The following is a 15568-nucleotide window of genomic DNA, read 5'->3' as shown; positions in this document are numbered from 1 at the left end:
CGGAGCATGCAAACTTAACCGCTACGCCACTAGGCTAGCCCCCAGATGCTTTATTTCTTAACATAAACTGTAAAAGATATGAAATGTCTGAGACTCTCCAACAGTGGGAAATTTCCTTTAGAGATAATCAGATTGTGTTCTTTAGAAGATTATAAAATTTGTTGTTGTTTATCATTTTCTTTTGTTTTTGAGGGGTGGAGTAAATGTTTGTTTCCTGATGTTTCAACTTGAGATATCCAGGCTGATTTTCCACTACAATGCCAAAATGTTTCATAGACATTTTGACAATTTTAATGTTTTAATGAAAGCAATGTTTTCAAACCTCTTGATGAAAAGTTCTTTCAAATTCTGTTTGATGATATACATGTGTCTTCTGTGGACAGTGGGGACTTCTTAGGGAAGTGAACTGTATGTGAAGTTGAGAAATCCCTTTGTTTATTGTTAAAAGGCAAATGAAGTTATGATTCGTAGAGACATAAGCCAAGAAAATATATGTTTGCATTTTTGTCCAAACATGTGAAGCGTGCTTCGCTTTACTGTGAGGTGTTGCAGTGTCATGAAAGTAGATGTTGCGACGTGCAAACTGGGCAACAGGAGGAAGCCTCTTGCTTGCCCTTTATCAAGAATGTTCTTTAAACACCTTTGGTGGAGTCCAAATGTCTGGTTTATATGTTGGATCGTGCCAGTTTGCAATCAGCATGGTTTTTCTGTTTTGTTTTGTTTGGTTTTTTTTGCACTTTCCTGATGATTTACTTTAGTTGCAGTTTCTTGTCTTGCATAGCGATAAGCAACATCCTTGAAAGAACTGCAGTACAGGACAAGTTTTTTTTTTTGCTTTTGGGAAGACTACTTCCCCTTCTTCCTTTAGACAGTGAATTTTTAAAAGACTGCTTTCCATTCTCAATTCACTCTTTCTTTGCCATTCTGGAGACTGAAATTTGGGACGCCCATCACGGGTTTGCTGTGTGTGTGTGTGTTTCTGTATGTATTACATGTATACACTTATGTATGTATGATATATGTGTGCACAATACATACATATATGCACGTATATATGTACAACTTGCTTGTATGTGTAGGTACATATGTATATATTTCATACACATAAGTATTTTCAATTATTTATCAGGATAATAGATTGCAATTTAGATCTGTATTTTTGGAGAGAAATTACTCTGCTTTATTATGTCTGTACAAGAGATCATTCTTCCTGAAGTAATGTTTAAAGAAACTTCTTCCACATATTATATTTTAATTCAGAAGATAGACACAAAATTATAAGTATATTGTTAAAAAAAAATTACAAACCAGCATCCAGAGCATAATGTGATCATATGCTCAGTAGGATGCCAAAAGGACCAAAATGCAAGGGAGGCGAGTGCCCGTTGCTGACCCCGAGAGCTGGGCAAGACGGCTTCTGTTGGCAGCATGGAAAGCCGGCATCCAGTGCTCAGCTGGAGGACGCTGACCCGCTGCTGGTCCCTATGAGCAATGAGGGTACAGATCCTGATGCCAACTCATCATTTTGGGGGGCCAAGGCAGAGGGTGTTGATCTGACTCGAGCCGCCTTTCCATTTGATTTGAGTTGAACATTGAGTGGGCAAGGGCATAGGCAAGCCCCAGTGGAGTCCGTGGAAAAGGCGGTTGGAAAGCAGGAGGGAGTTCTGATTCTTCAACTCAGCAACCCTGGCGGGGTGGATGAGGTGGAGCTGGCCTTCCTGGAATTGTCGCGTCGATTTTCCTGTTGTGTTTCACTGTTGACGCTCTCACAGACACACAGGACCGCTCCAGCACTGCCTGCCACCCGCCATCTGGTCTCGGTGGCCTGTCTGTCATTTCGTGGGGCCCCATCCTCTGCCTACGGCGATGTTTCTTCAAAAAGAACTAGGGTGCAGTCCATTGGTGGGTATTCAAGGCAATCTATTTGTAAGAATCTGGAGAGATGCTAAAAGAACTGTTAAGGACAAATGTGCTATTTCCTGTTTTTAGCCGGTTTAACAGTCTTTCAGTTGAACAAATTGCATTTCTGAAACTGTTAAGGGGTTTCTTCACTGTTAAGACAGAGCGGGATCGGGCAGTTGTTCCTTGAGAAATCAGGATTGCTTTTCTGCATTGTCATTTGTGTCTTTTTGCTTGTCTGCTTGTATAAATGAACTCCAGAAGGTGTGTTTAAGCATTCTGTTAAGTAAATTTGGAAGACTAGGTTTCAATTAAAATAACCAGGCAGTGTGACCTAGCTCCTGTTTCTTCTTAATTTTTATCATTAAAGCTTTCATATCCCTAAAGACATCTGCCATGCTTCCAAGTGGTTCTTTTCAGGAATGTTCATTCATTATTAATCAGGTTGCATGGTCAAGAGAGTGTGTGCTGATTTTAAAGAATATCCTAGAGATCCAATTACTGAAAAATGAGCATGTTACAGACAGATGTGGAAGTACAGAAAAGATTTTGTGACCATTTTAATTCAATTTGCATGAATTCCACCAGGTGGGTGTTTAGTGAAATTCAGAGTCTTCCCTGGTTTTTACTTCAGGTATCAGGTAAAACATTTTAACTTAAGCACTCCTTAGACTAAAGATGAAATGAAAAGTTATTAAAAATATCTATTGTACTAATTAATTCTTTTAAAACTTGAGGCTAGTGCCTCAGTGCTTATCTGCTTGTCACTTGTTTTTTCAGTCAGTTCCTCTGGTCCCTAAAATTTGGTTGGCAGAAATTCTTAGTGGTCTGTCACTGATTAAGTGAATGAATTTGAGTGTGCTGACAGTCGGAGGTTAACCACAGTGATATTTCAGAGGCATTACCTATAGAATGTTCCGGGATCACTTTTTTTTTTACCTGTTCCTACTCAACGTATTGTTTATACTGTTGCTTTAAGAACCCCTTTGCGTTTTTACTGCTCTCTGCCATAATTGGGGGTGGGAAATAGCCTCTGTTGTGGTATCAATTTCCAGTCTTTCAGAATGCCATTAGATTCAGTTGGATCTCCCTCTCCCCTTTTTCCATCATTTCGTGAGCCTGTTTTGTTGTGCATTTATTGACTCACCTGCATCTCAAATCAGCCAGGGTACTCATCAGTAAAGTAGCATTTGGTAGTGTGTTTCTTCTGTGGTCTTTATAACTCAAAGTTAAATATTAAACTGTGACTGAGTATGCAGACGTTGGAGGCTTGTATTATGTTATTTAAAATACTCTGTGGGGAATTCCTCTTGGATGTAGCACTCAGTTTTTATTGAGTTTCTGTTAGATAATTTTCTGAGTTGAGAGATTATGTTTGTCTGAGAAGAGAGCAAGTCCATTCTGAAGTTAGGCCCCATTGCAAACCCTGCCTCACAAACTGAGGTTAATTTCCAAAGTTTCACAGTTCCAAAGTTTTGAGTCCTCTGAAAGACTGTATTTCTGCTGATCCAAGATAAAAACATCATTCCACAGTCCTTAAAAAAAGTGCTTCACCTATGGTTCTATAATAGGGATAATCTCATGGCAAAAATCCAAACGGCAATAACTCAACCAAATCTTAATTACCCATGTGAAGACGGATATAGGAAATTGATTTGATTGTGTTTCTGAAATTTAGGACTCTTAAAGAACTAAATTTATTCATAGCATTTTGGATGCTGTTTGTTAGTCACAATACTTTTAGGAGTTTGCTTTTCCAAACCATTTTAATGTGATTTGGCGTACCACTGTGCAGTTTTGACAATGTGTTGGTCATCTCAGTTATGTTTTGGTAAATTTAACATCAAGCTTAATGTCCATACCCCAGAGGATATTTGGAAAAAAACCGGAGGAAGTGGCTTGGGAATCATCCGGGCAGTGGCTGAGAGCCACCTCGTATTAACAATTGACCACAGGCCACCAGTGTTATATCCAAGTTTATTCCTTGGTCTAGTGACTCATTCATTTTTCTCATAGTAATGGCTTTCAGGGCCATACAAAGTGAGGGACTGAAAGTAAAATTATTGGTGGGTAGAATGCATGCTCTTTTTCATATACTCCAAATTAGGAATATGATTATTTTTCATGGAGTATGCAGACATGACATAGAATACATGTAGGGAAGCACTGCGAGATGGGTTTATCTTATGATTAAAATGTCAAAACCTCCATTAAGAGAAATTTGGAATTAAAAAACACATGAATGACATGCTGGCAATTGAGTGTCTCCCTATTCTAGTGGGTGATTGAACTTATAGAACGCACTTGTCTGGAGACTCCTAATTCTTGGTCACTTCTTGAATATATGGATGAAACTTCCATACTCTTGGGATTTTGAGCTGAAAACCCTGCTTATTTGACTTTGGCTGTGGATTAAACCTTGCAATGCATGCCATCTTTACCGGGGTCCTAGGTGTTTCATCAGACTGCAGGTTATCTTCACTGTGTCATGGCGGAAGTCAGGAGAGACTACAAGGAATCAAGTTATGAAATTCTAAAATGAGCTACTGTGCAGAAGGTGGCATGGAGAAGTCAGCAGTGGTTAGACAGAGAGGAAAACCAGAAGGGCACAGTTTCAGTGACACACAGAATGAGAGAGGGAGGGAAAAGAGGAAGGGAGAGGTGGGAAAACATTTACATCATCATTTCCACCAAAATATCCATTTATTAATTTTCCATTTTAAAGAAGTGCTTTCTTCAGAAGTCTTGAATCTGTAAGAAAGTTTCTTGAAAAGATGCCTTGCATCCAGTGCATCCCAGGATGAAGGGCTTAAGTGCAACCTATGACGAAAGATTCACCTGCTTAGGGAAGGGATTGGAGGGAACGTCTGTGAACACTCTCCCAGGGACGCGCAGCTAATAAGTGGCCGAGCTGCGGATGATCCTAGATTGTCTGGCCACCCATCCATGTCTTCCCTTTCTCTCGCTATTCCATACTCTAAAAACTGTGGACAAGCAGAAGTGTGAGCTGTGGATTGTTGCCATTCCCAGTTGTTATAAGGGGTTCCCATGATTACCCACATCCTCCTCTGAATGAGGACCAATCAGTCCATTCAGAAAAATGTAGAGCTATAGAATTTTCTGACAATGATATGCACGTGTGATTTCCTTCCATTGTAGTGAAGGCTAAGAAGCGCTTTTTTTTTTTTTTTTTTGTGAGGCCTGGAAATTAAATTATGGGAGTTAAGAAAAGAAAAAGATAACATTTTGCACAAAATCACTCCCCCCACCTCTTATCTGTTTAATGAACGCCTGTTCATCTTCTAAAACCCACCTTGCATGTTGCCTCCTTCAGGAAGCTTCTCCATCCTCTTCTCCCCCAACTTTGGCATGTGTCTTTTGTCTTTTGTTGCATAGCAATTTGTTAATATTTTCTCTCCCCTGTTGGACCGTAAGATCACTGTTACGGGCCAGGTGTTACCATTACTTGTCCCAGGACCGAGAACCTAGAGGGACTTCAATATTTGGTAAAAGAAGGAATAGTATTTTCTTTTCTCAAAAAAGATATTTTAAAGAAAGCTAGAAAGTAAACCATGGTAATTTTTTTTTAGGTGAAGAAATGGCGTGTGTGCTTACTAGTAACATGTTGTTGAGTAATTTAACAAAAATGTTATCTGTACCATGGCAAAATCTGTATAAAAGTAGAAAAAATGGAATCCACTATAGATATGAAATCAAAACCCCCTTCCTTTTTGGCAGTATCCACGCAAAAGGTTCAGAAAATTGGCTGAACCTCACTTTGCATTTAGGTATTTTGTCATCACTTAATACAATTAACCAACATTTACAGCTTCGACACTTACACAAAGCACCAAGCGCTATGGCAATAAAAGAAACAGATCCAGTCTGAGCAGCTGTTGTTAAATCATTCTTACATGAATTGCCCCTAAGCACTCGACTCACATCATTTCCATTGAAGTCAGGGTGAAATCCCAGTGCATATCATTTCCTGTTAGTACTCGAAACTTGTCCCTGCTTGTTGCAGTCTTAACTCCACCATCGTTGCTGTTATTGTCTGCACAGCAGTTTATTCATACTTCCCAGAGAGTGATTTTCATTTATATTTTAGCTGGCTGTAAGTGTGTCTCTCTTCTAATACATAGGTCGGCAAAATAAGATCCACAGGCCAAATCCAGCCTGCTCCCTGTTTCTGTAAAGCTGATTTTGTTGGAGAGCCACACTCATTTATTTCTGAAGTGTGTACGACTGCTTTTGTGTGGCTACAACGGTGGAATTGAGTAGTTGCAACAGAGACTGTATGGCCTGCGATGACAAAAATGTTTGCTGTCTTGCCCTTTATAGAAAAAGTTTGCTGACCCCTGTTCTAGTATATTGAGAGATCCTTGAAGGCAATGGTTATGTTTTATTTATCAGTATGTTTATTAACTCAATCAACAAATGTTAGAGTCCTGCTGTGTGCAAGGCACTATTCCAGGTGCTGGTGGTCCATCCCTCAAAGAGCAAAGTGAAGAGTCTGCTCTCATAGAACTTATATTCTAGTGGTGGGGCAGTGGGGGGAGATGGAGCAATGAGCAAACTAAGAGAATGTGTTGGTGATAAATGTTATGGAGAAAGACACTAAGATGGGGGGCAAAGGGATTGCCATGATGGATGGATGGATGGTCATGGTGATAGCAGGAGAACTGGTTTTATGTGGGTTCACAAAGAAGATGACACTGGAGCGGAGTCATGTGGATTCCAAAGACCTTGAAAGGAGGAGATGGGACGTGCTTGGCGTGTTTGGGGAATCACAAGGAAGCCATGTGCCCAGAGCAGAACAAGGGGTAGCGTGGGAGGAAATGAGGTCACTGTCTGAGTCTGTGTTGTCTGGGGCTGGTTTTATTCTAGTGAATTTCTCTCTGGCTGAGATAGGAAGCCCGTTGGAGGGTAGAGCAGAAGAGAGGCAGGCTCTGTCATGTTTTAACAGGATCTTTGGCTTCTGAGTGGAAGATAGATTATGGGGAGGGGGAGGAAGATGAGAGTAAGAAGCCAGGAGACCATTTAGAAAGGTATTGTGATAATCCAGGTAAGAGATGATGTTGGCTTCGGCTATGATTGTAGAGGTGGCATGATGAGGGTGCCAGATTCTGGCTTCTCGAGCCAGCTCAGTGCCTACCATTCAGTAAATGTCTCTTGAATGAAATGTCAGCCAGGATTTCCATTGGGGTCAGCAACGGAATCACCTCTAGAAATTCTGATTGCACCACTCTGGGATGGAATCCTGGCACCTGAGTGAAAAAGAATCCTCACGGCTCTCCAGGCATGGTTGACACTCCTCCCCCGGCTGAGATCCGGCGGTAGGTGCTCTCGTTCCACCTGAGAACAAAGCAGACCGAAATGGCTACATTTTCCCTTTAATTTACATTCTTCTGATGGGAAGACAGAAGAAATTTGATTTAGAGAGAATTCTGTTTTCCTATGATTAACCAAAATAATGATTAATAGGTAAAACCTTTCAATTTCTTCCAAGCCATCTGTAGGAAGAGTTGGCTGTGACCAAGCGGGGATAAGTTTCTCACAACGGCAGCCCCGGGGTTTCCATTGCAGGTTATGGAAAGATGAGTGAGCTTTAATCTTTCGAATCTCAGCTGCCCATCTATTCTTTCTTATGGAGTTAATATTAGTGAATGGCTGAAGAATTTTTTAAGATACCGGGCTTCTATGAAGCCAGTAGCTCTTTAATTTTTCACAAGCTCAGCACATACTTTACACTTTTAATGATCAGTTACCATTCAGTTGATAGCAAGATGAGCATTAGTTTATCCAAAGCAGCGCATGGTATTTCTGAGAAGTGCTGTTTCAGAAAAGGTCAAGGTATTCTAGAAATTGCGAATTTTGTAAATAAATGAAGGTGTGAATACAAAAAGGCCGATTGTCACAATCACTAAACATAGCTTTGGATGTGAAACCTTCCCATAAATCCGCCTGAGAAGACCCCCCGGAGGGTGATTTGAACCTTGCGTCCACTGGGTGAACTGCACTATTCTCCCACAGCCGGCAGTGGGCTGCATCTAATATGCTCGTCACTGTTCCGCAGACCTCTGCTAATGGTCTTGAAAGGGAGAAGGTTCAAAGAGGCTTGGTTCCCAGGCCTGCTAATGAGCATGAGGCCTCTTCCCCCTTAATGAACTGGGGTTTATGTGGGATTCTTTCCCCTACCCTTTTTGAAGGGAAGGCAGGCGAGAGTTCACAAAAGCAGCAAGTCTTCATGGCGAGGGGAGCGTGCAGCTGGGCCACCCGAAGGCAGCCTGGAGGGGAGCAACAAAGCTGGCGGAGGTCGTGCCCGGGCCAACACGGCTTTGAGTGTGAGGCTGGACCTCCTGCCAGCTCGGCCTGTCGCTGGCGACACTGACAAGCCCTTGATGGGAGATTTTAGTCCAGGAGAGCTGTGCAAGGTCCTTCAGCGGCCCTTGTAAGTCTCCTTGGAGTAATGCAACCACTCTAAACTGCTTTCTGAACTGTAATTGTTACCATTGTTACAACTTACCAAATGAATATTGTAGCCACTAAAATCCTTGTTCTAATTAACTAAACTGCCATTAGTCATTGGTACCCAAGCTCACTACATCCACTAAAAAGGCCCCCAGATATTTTTCTCTGCTTCTTTCTGCCCACCCATGTCCCACTGCTAGATTAGACAATACAATTATTCAGAAGAGTAACAAACACATGCCAAAAACATTGCCTCTGTCACAATCATCTTTGTGGAAGTCAATATTTTTTCTCAGGAATCTATTTTGGAGACTGACGTCTCATATTCAAGCATTATCATTTCCATTGAAATCATGCATTTGATTTCATACACATTTCATGTACATTCCTATAAGTGCCTTTCTACTTCTCTGAAGAAGCCTGGTTTAGTGTTGCAGAGTAAAAAGTCCTTAAAACACGTATGCATTAACATGTAAGTTCATAAATTCAAAGTTATGAAAGACCATATAGTTCATTAATTAACGTTTCTACATTTTAATTTTCAGTGTAAGGTAAAACTTGGCTTTGGCACAATAAGATTATTTGTGATTAGATACAAATTAGGGAAATTACAATTTCAGTACCTTGCCAGTTTGGAGTAAGACCTTTTAAAAAAATTGCTGCTTTCAGTAACTAGAACTTTGAGAAAATGTTAGCTGTTAGGCTGGCTTAGGATATTTTTCCCCCTCCTTATTTCCCCAGTGAATAGAAAGAGAGTTATTTGGAATGTACGTACACACATTTACCCTTCCATGACCTGTGTTTGAAATTATTCTGAGATGCATTCAAAGCTGACAGCTCCCCATGGCTGACCCCTTCGCGCCTAATCAAATCTTACGTTCTGTTTCCAGATAGCTGATCAGCTTCCTTGGATTTTGCTGATGACCCAGGAGAGCTTTGCCTGAAGATGGAAACACTGGAGTCGGAGCTGACCTGCCCTATTTGTCTGGAGCTCTTTGAGGACCCTCTCCTGCTACCTTGTGCACACAGCCTCTGCTTCAACTGCGCCCATCGCATCCTGGTGTCACACTGCGCCACCAACGAGTCCGTGGAGTCCATCACCGCCTTCCAGTGCCCCACCTGCCGACATGTCATCACACTCAGCCAGCGAGGTCTAGACGGGCTCAAGCGAAACGTCACCCTGCAGAACATCATCGACAGGTTTCAGAAAGCATCAGTGAGCGGGCCCAATTCCCCCAGCGAGACCCGCCGAGAGCGGGCATTCGACGCCAACACCATGACCTCCGCCGAGAAAGTCCTCTGCCAATTCTGTGACCAGGATCCTGCCCAGGACGCTGTGAAGACCTGTGTCACTTGCGAAGTGTCCTACTGTGATGAGTGCCTGAAAGCCACTCACCCGAACAAGAAGCCCTTTACAGGCCATCGTCTGATTGAGCCAATTCCGGACTCGCACATCCGGGGGCTGATGTGCCTGGAGCACGAGGATGAGAGGGTGAATATGTACTGCGTGACCGATGACCAGTTAATCTGTGCCTTGTGTAAACTGGTTGGGCGGCACCGAGATCATCAGGTGGCAGCTTTGAGTGAGCGCTATGACAAATTGAAGGTTAGTCCGATCCGCCTTAAGCCAACCCCTTTCTGCCAGCAAATGTCATGGAAATAAAAAGTGTATTCACTGCTAGCTACGTGGCAGGTGAAGGTTTTCTCTTCACCTTTGTTATCTGATTAGTTTTAGCATGTTTTTTGGCAGCCTATAAATGTTGCACAATAAGGGTATCTTGTAAAAGTTGACTGCTGCTTGTAATTTTAGCGTTGTCAAGGTGAGGGCGAATTCAAAAAATCTGGATCATTTTCAATCCTAGCAGTTGGAAAGGGAGAGAGAGAGGGAGACAAGGGAAAGAGAGAGAGCAAGAAGGAACAGCAGATAAAATCTGGCTTTGGGCATTTTTGAGGCATTTATTTTCCTCACTCATCAGGGAAAACTAATTTTACTTGCATTGTACCTGTATCTAGTTACCGCACAAACAAAAGAATAGAGGGAGAAATGCCTGTAGCAAATGTGGGATTTTAGAGGACATGTGACCTTTTATTCCTTGTGTAAATGATACCCAGCTTATTGGTGAACTAGAGCGCTCGGACCATCTCAGGTTTCACGAAAGAATTCCTTTCCGTGGAGGCTCTTTATTCAGTAAGGTTACAGGCAAGACTGTTTGAACTTCACTTTTACCATGAAATCATTAAACCTAACTCCAGCTTGGGGAATGATAATTAATATAACTATACGTCAGATTTTTAAAAATCACTCTCTAAATATGGATAGAATGCACCGGGGAAGAAATAAGCCATGTCTCCAGGTGTCTCTTCAATTTCAGGCGACGGTGGGTCTAATTATTGCAATCTCAGCCCAGGGAGTTTGCTCTGATAGTGAGATACTGTGTTCACCGGCTAATTTTAGATCACAAGACGCCAATTAAAAGGAAAGGAAGTATAAATTAAGAGCTTTGAGTAAATATATATATTGAAGCCCTTCCTCTCAGGAAAAACACACACCGTGGTGTTGAGCAAGCAGAAAGCGAATCACATGATCAAGAGTATTAGCGCTCAGAACACTTCGTCCCTTCTCACAAATGGTTCCTAGCACTTCTCCTCAGCGCTCATGGGTGGCTGGGTTTTCTGGGACCTCATAGTTTATTCTGTGATGCTGGGGTTAATGGACTACATCTGTTATTTGGTTTGGCTGTTTCTTGATATGCTGAGGAAAGGTGATGCGCTGAAGTGAACCCCTGCTTCCAAATGTCACTTGGGGAACAAAAACATCACCTGGGCAGCAGGCCTCACTCAAAGTGTCCAAGGACGACTGGTGGAAATCCGTCTTTAGACATGGAGAGGAAGTTAAGCCCAAGGATTTAGTGATCCAGACACGGGGAGACAGACACTGGCTGGTTTTCTAGTGTAGTGCACGGCAATAGCCAAAAACACACCTCCAAAGTTAATATTAGCAAGGCAATGTGTGTATGAATTGTGCTTCTAAAACAAATTCTTCAGAAATTGATATGGCTATCAAGTTTTAGAAAACAAGATGATCTCCCCCGCCTTTTTTGGTTGGGGACAGAATGTTTGGGATGATCGGATATAGGTCTTCTTATTTTCCAAAACGTAAACGTGCCAGATCGTCTTGTTCTTTATAAAACATTTCCTTTGGTTGGATTAACGCTGCCTTTTAATGATCAATTGTTAAAACACCACAATGATGCTCAATATTCAATAACTCTCAGACTTGATATTTAAACCTAGTCAAGTTCTGCTTATTACTTGTGTACTGTCACCAAGGAGTTATTAATTACTTACATAACATCTCCAAATTTATGAGGCGATACTGTCATGCTCCAGCCCTTTTTTGTAACGAAAATGAAACCCTTCAATTATGAGCCCTGCACACTCGTCTAATCAAGCCAGTGGGTTAGCAGTCGTTGATACTGTCACCGGGAGGGCCTGACAATTAGCGATGTAGTATATTTTACCTTCTAATTACAGAAAAATAAGCATATAAACAGTACCCAGTGCACCAAAACACATTTACAGCCGCTCAACAAAATATGCTTATGAGCATTTATTTATAGCCATTTCACGAAATGTGCTTATGAGCATTTAAACTAATAACATGCTAGCATAGCATGTTTGTTCTAAAACACGCCACTTATGTTAGAATAAAAAACTTAATAAGAATATATGACATTTGGGTGTCCGTGAGATTTCAGTTATCACATATTTATGAACATATGTCCTTCCTTGTTTTGTTTAAAACCTAAGTACAATATAAACATTGATTTTTGAAGAAAGTAATAGCATATTGAAAGGACCAAAACCAAGGAAGTGTATTTTTGTTAGTTATTACTTTGATCTGAAAAAGTAAATGTGTTCTATAAGTGTATTTTTCTGAGGCTGTAGCATCCCCTACAGAAGTGGCTTTGTGATGATGTGGAAACACAAAGCATGGAGAAGCGTGAGGATGCTTTCATTGATAAGACGATAGATTTGCCTTGCTTATTTGGATATGTGAGGACTCAGGTGCCTCCTGTTTGAAAATGTTTTTGTCCTTCTGTTAGTAACAGTCCATTATTTGAAGAGGGGAATTTTGCACTGATTATGAAGAATAATTGTTTCTTGCAATAACTCTAAACTTTGGGGGACATTTTTACTCATATTGGGTTTCAATATACATGTGTTTATATAAAGAATTGGAATATATTTTTGTACATCGCAACTTTTTTCTAGGCACAAAAGAAAAAGACATGAAAAATCCAATATGTAGAATTCATGCGGTAATCTAATCCTTTCAGAGGCAATGCATTGGGAAGCACTCGTAAAATATTGAAGCAAAGAGAAAATTAAACCAGCATTTCCTGAACTCTATTTTAAGATAAAAAAAGAAAAGTCTTCTTGCCAAATGCATAAGTCTCTAAATGGAGCACATCCTAGTGTAGACCTTTTTACATCATTTTAATTGAATTTTAAGAAGCCTCTCAGTCCTCCAAACTTGGATTAAAGGGTTGGTTTGCGAACCACATAACATATAAGAGAATTTAATATAATGCATTCCAGAGTTTTCAGGGAATTATAATGCAGTAATTCCTTTTCTCTGTTCTGTCATACAATGTTGGAGCTCTTGTTTCTTTTCTCTAGTTACACCTATAAAAATATACAAACTGAGAAAAATTGGCCTTTCCTTGCCCTTCAATTTCAGCATAACCTCACTTCAGGTTAGCTGAAGCTGAAGTTCCAAACCATTGTTTTGCTATTCTGACTCTAAGGGGTGGCTGAGGGAGTTCTTTTGTCTGAGGCCCATTTCAATGAATCATCCCATTGTGATTTTGTAATCCTTTGATAAAGGTTCCAGTTAAAGCTCAGTCTTCCTGTGTAGCCCTTCTCACCTGGAGGGGAAGACATGGGATTTCACTCTTGTGTTTCATTTGTAGATTGTAAGGTTCTATATTTTTGAAAGTTTTGTGCTTTATTTGCAATTAGGAAAGTTGTAGGTAGATACTGAGCTCGACTTTTTTTTAGTTTTCCTTAGAATTTCTCTAAGTTATTTCTTCTTTGGAAATAGTAGCACATATGGTGCAGGTTCCAGTGAAAGGTATGTATGTGCGTGTGTGTGTGTTACATGCATGTAGTGGACAATGTGCAGAATGGACCTCCACCATATAGAATTATCTGGCCCTAAATATCAATACTATACAGGTTGAGAAATCCCCGGCTGTGAGAAGAATTTAGTGTTTATCACTGTAGTAATTTGCTAGCACTGCCCTAAAAAAGGGCCGCAAACTAGGTGGCCTGAAAAACAGAAATTTATTGTCTCACAGTTCTAGAGGCTGGAAGTCTGAGATCAAGGTGTCAGCAGTGTTGATTCCTTCTGAAAACTGTGAGGGAAGGATGTGTTTCAGGTCTCTCTCCTTGGGTTGCAGTTGGCTGTTTTCTCCCTGTGTCTCTTCATATGGCATTTTCCCTGCGTGCTTGTCTTTTTGTCCAAATTTCTCCTTTTTATAAGGACACCAGTCATATTGGATTAAAGGCCCACTCTGCTCCAGTATGACCTTATCATAAATGATTCTATCTGCAAAGACCCTATTCCTAAATAGGGTCGCATTGTGAAGTATGGGGGTTAGGACTTCAATATAGGAATTGGGGAGGGGGGCACATTCAGCCCGTAACAATCACTTACTCCAGTTATATACCTAGTTATCTAGTCAACTGAACATATGTTATGTCTCTGTCAAGGATTTAATCACCTTAAGTTAGGCAGAGACCTTTGGCTCACGCTGCTCCATCACTCACCTAACACTGACCACAGGGTCTTGCAGATAGTTCTCAATAAATACTTGTCAGTTGCTTCATTGATGATCACCTATTAACCCTACATGAAAGTTTAAATTAAATTCATAATAATATTGCAGATATTCATTCTTATATATGACAAAGTATTCTGTAAGATAATTTCTAAGTAAGATGAGTAGCCAGATATTATATTATATTTTATCCAACCGGACGTGAACCATTATTTTTGTCTATCTTATGTTTTGTTGACTTCAATTTAATGGGGTGAATTTTGATAAACTAGATCTCAGATGATTCTAGAACAATTCACATTTGTTTCATGCTATACTATGTAATGGACACTTAATAGACCCATTACAACGATTACTTCGTTTATCCTCCCATCAACCATATCTGGCATATAGGTTTATTTGAGAGGTCATGAAAAAGTAAGTTAATATATGCTTAGTAAATGAAGGCACTTCAAGCAAACACGGCGCCCCTCCTTCATGGAGCTTATAGTCTAGTAGAGAATTCCAATAGGTAAATATTTTCTCTGTTGGTGGTAGAGGGAGGCACACCATGCCAAAAGCAGGGACACCAACCCCAGACTGAGAGATGGAGAAAGACTTCCTAGAAAAAGGACCATTACATCCGCCATTTGCAAGCCTTTTATTAAAAAACAATGTCGAATTACTAGATGTCTGTAGATTCCCTGGTATCAGTCATTATTATCACATGACATCCATCGTGTAACCCTGTATGTTTTTTCAAACTAGTTCACAATAATTCCAGGCTAGATTTTAATCTAAAATGTAGATATACCTTGTGACATTTTGCCACATAATGCCACTGGGGTATGTGAGTAAGTCAGACATGTCTTCTAAAATATTTTAGTTATATGGGGTCTCACCAGTTCCAACTGGCCTCTTCCCAATGCACTTCTGCTTGTGCTTATTTCACAGGGACATTTCTTTAGTCTGCACTATATATTTTTTTGAAGTTCCCATGTGATGAAAATATTGTTTCCAAATATTTGTAAAATATGTTAAACCTATATTTTAATTGTCTTAGTTTGGTACAAAAGATATTTATGGTATACAAAGTAAAAGAAAACATCTGTAAGGACATGTTTTTCAGAGTAAGCTGGAGACCACTCCCTTCTCTCTCCTTCTCACCTGTCTGCTCCCTCTGATCAGTCCCCTCTCCCCTCCTTCACCTGCGGAGAGGAATGTATTATTGCCTGATGATTTAGGATTATTGGAATCATTTTTGATAAGCTCAGAGAGTTCCGGAAAATGCACAGACAAGTGCACAAGCTATCTCTTAGTCATGTGGCTGTGTAAACAAATGTAATTCTTGGGCCTGTTGCTCAATGTTCCTG

The 15568-nt window shown here is 40.6% G+C and overlaps 1 protein-coding gene and 1 long non-coding RNA gene across 7 annotated transcripts in view; one reads left to right on the top strand and one right to left on the bottom strand.

The window, feature by feature from the left end:
* Window positions 1–15568, top strand: part of MID1 (midline 1) — a 345700-nt gene that overhangs the window by 219199 nt on the left and 110933 nt on the right. For 4 of the 6 annotated variants that reach the window (XM_014855401.3, XM_070502346.1, XM_070502347.1 and 1 more), the window contains one exon: window positions 9261–9976. In XM_014855401.3, coding sequence (XP_014710887.1) covers window positions 9317–9976 — 660 coding nt within the window. In that variant the 5' untranslated portion in view covers window positions 9261–9316. Of the gene's footprint in view, window positions 1–1753; window positions 1903–9260; window positions 9977–15568 lie in introns of those variants that run through there. The other 2 variants (XR_011499667.1, XM_014855402.3) reach the window with 2 other exon arrangements.
* Window positions 4587–9384, bottom strand: LOC139042672 (uncharacterized). Its single transcript, XR_011499668.1, has 3 exons — window positions 9248–9384; window positions 7055–7254; window positions 4587–4719 (listed from the first exon to the last, which is right to left on the bottom strand). It is a non-coding gene; the product is annotated as an uncharacterized lncRNA (long non-coding RNA).

The sequence above is a fragment of the Equus asinus genome, chromosome X (assembly GCF_041296235.1).
Source record: "Equus asinus isolate D_3611 breed Donkey chromosome X, EquAss-T2T_v2, whole genome shotgun sequence".
NCBI classification, from domain to species: domain Eukaryota; kingdom Metazoa; phylum Chordata; class Mammalia; order Perissodactyla; family Equidae; genus Equus; species Equus asinus.
This window is presented reverse-complemented; position numbering and strand designations above follow the sequence as displayed.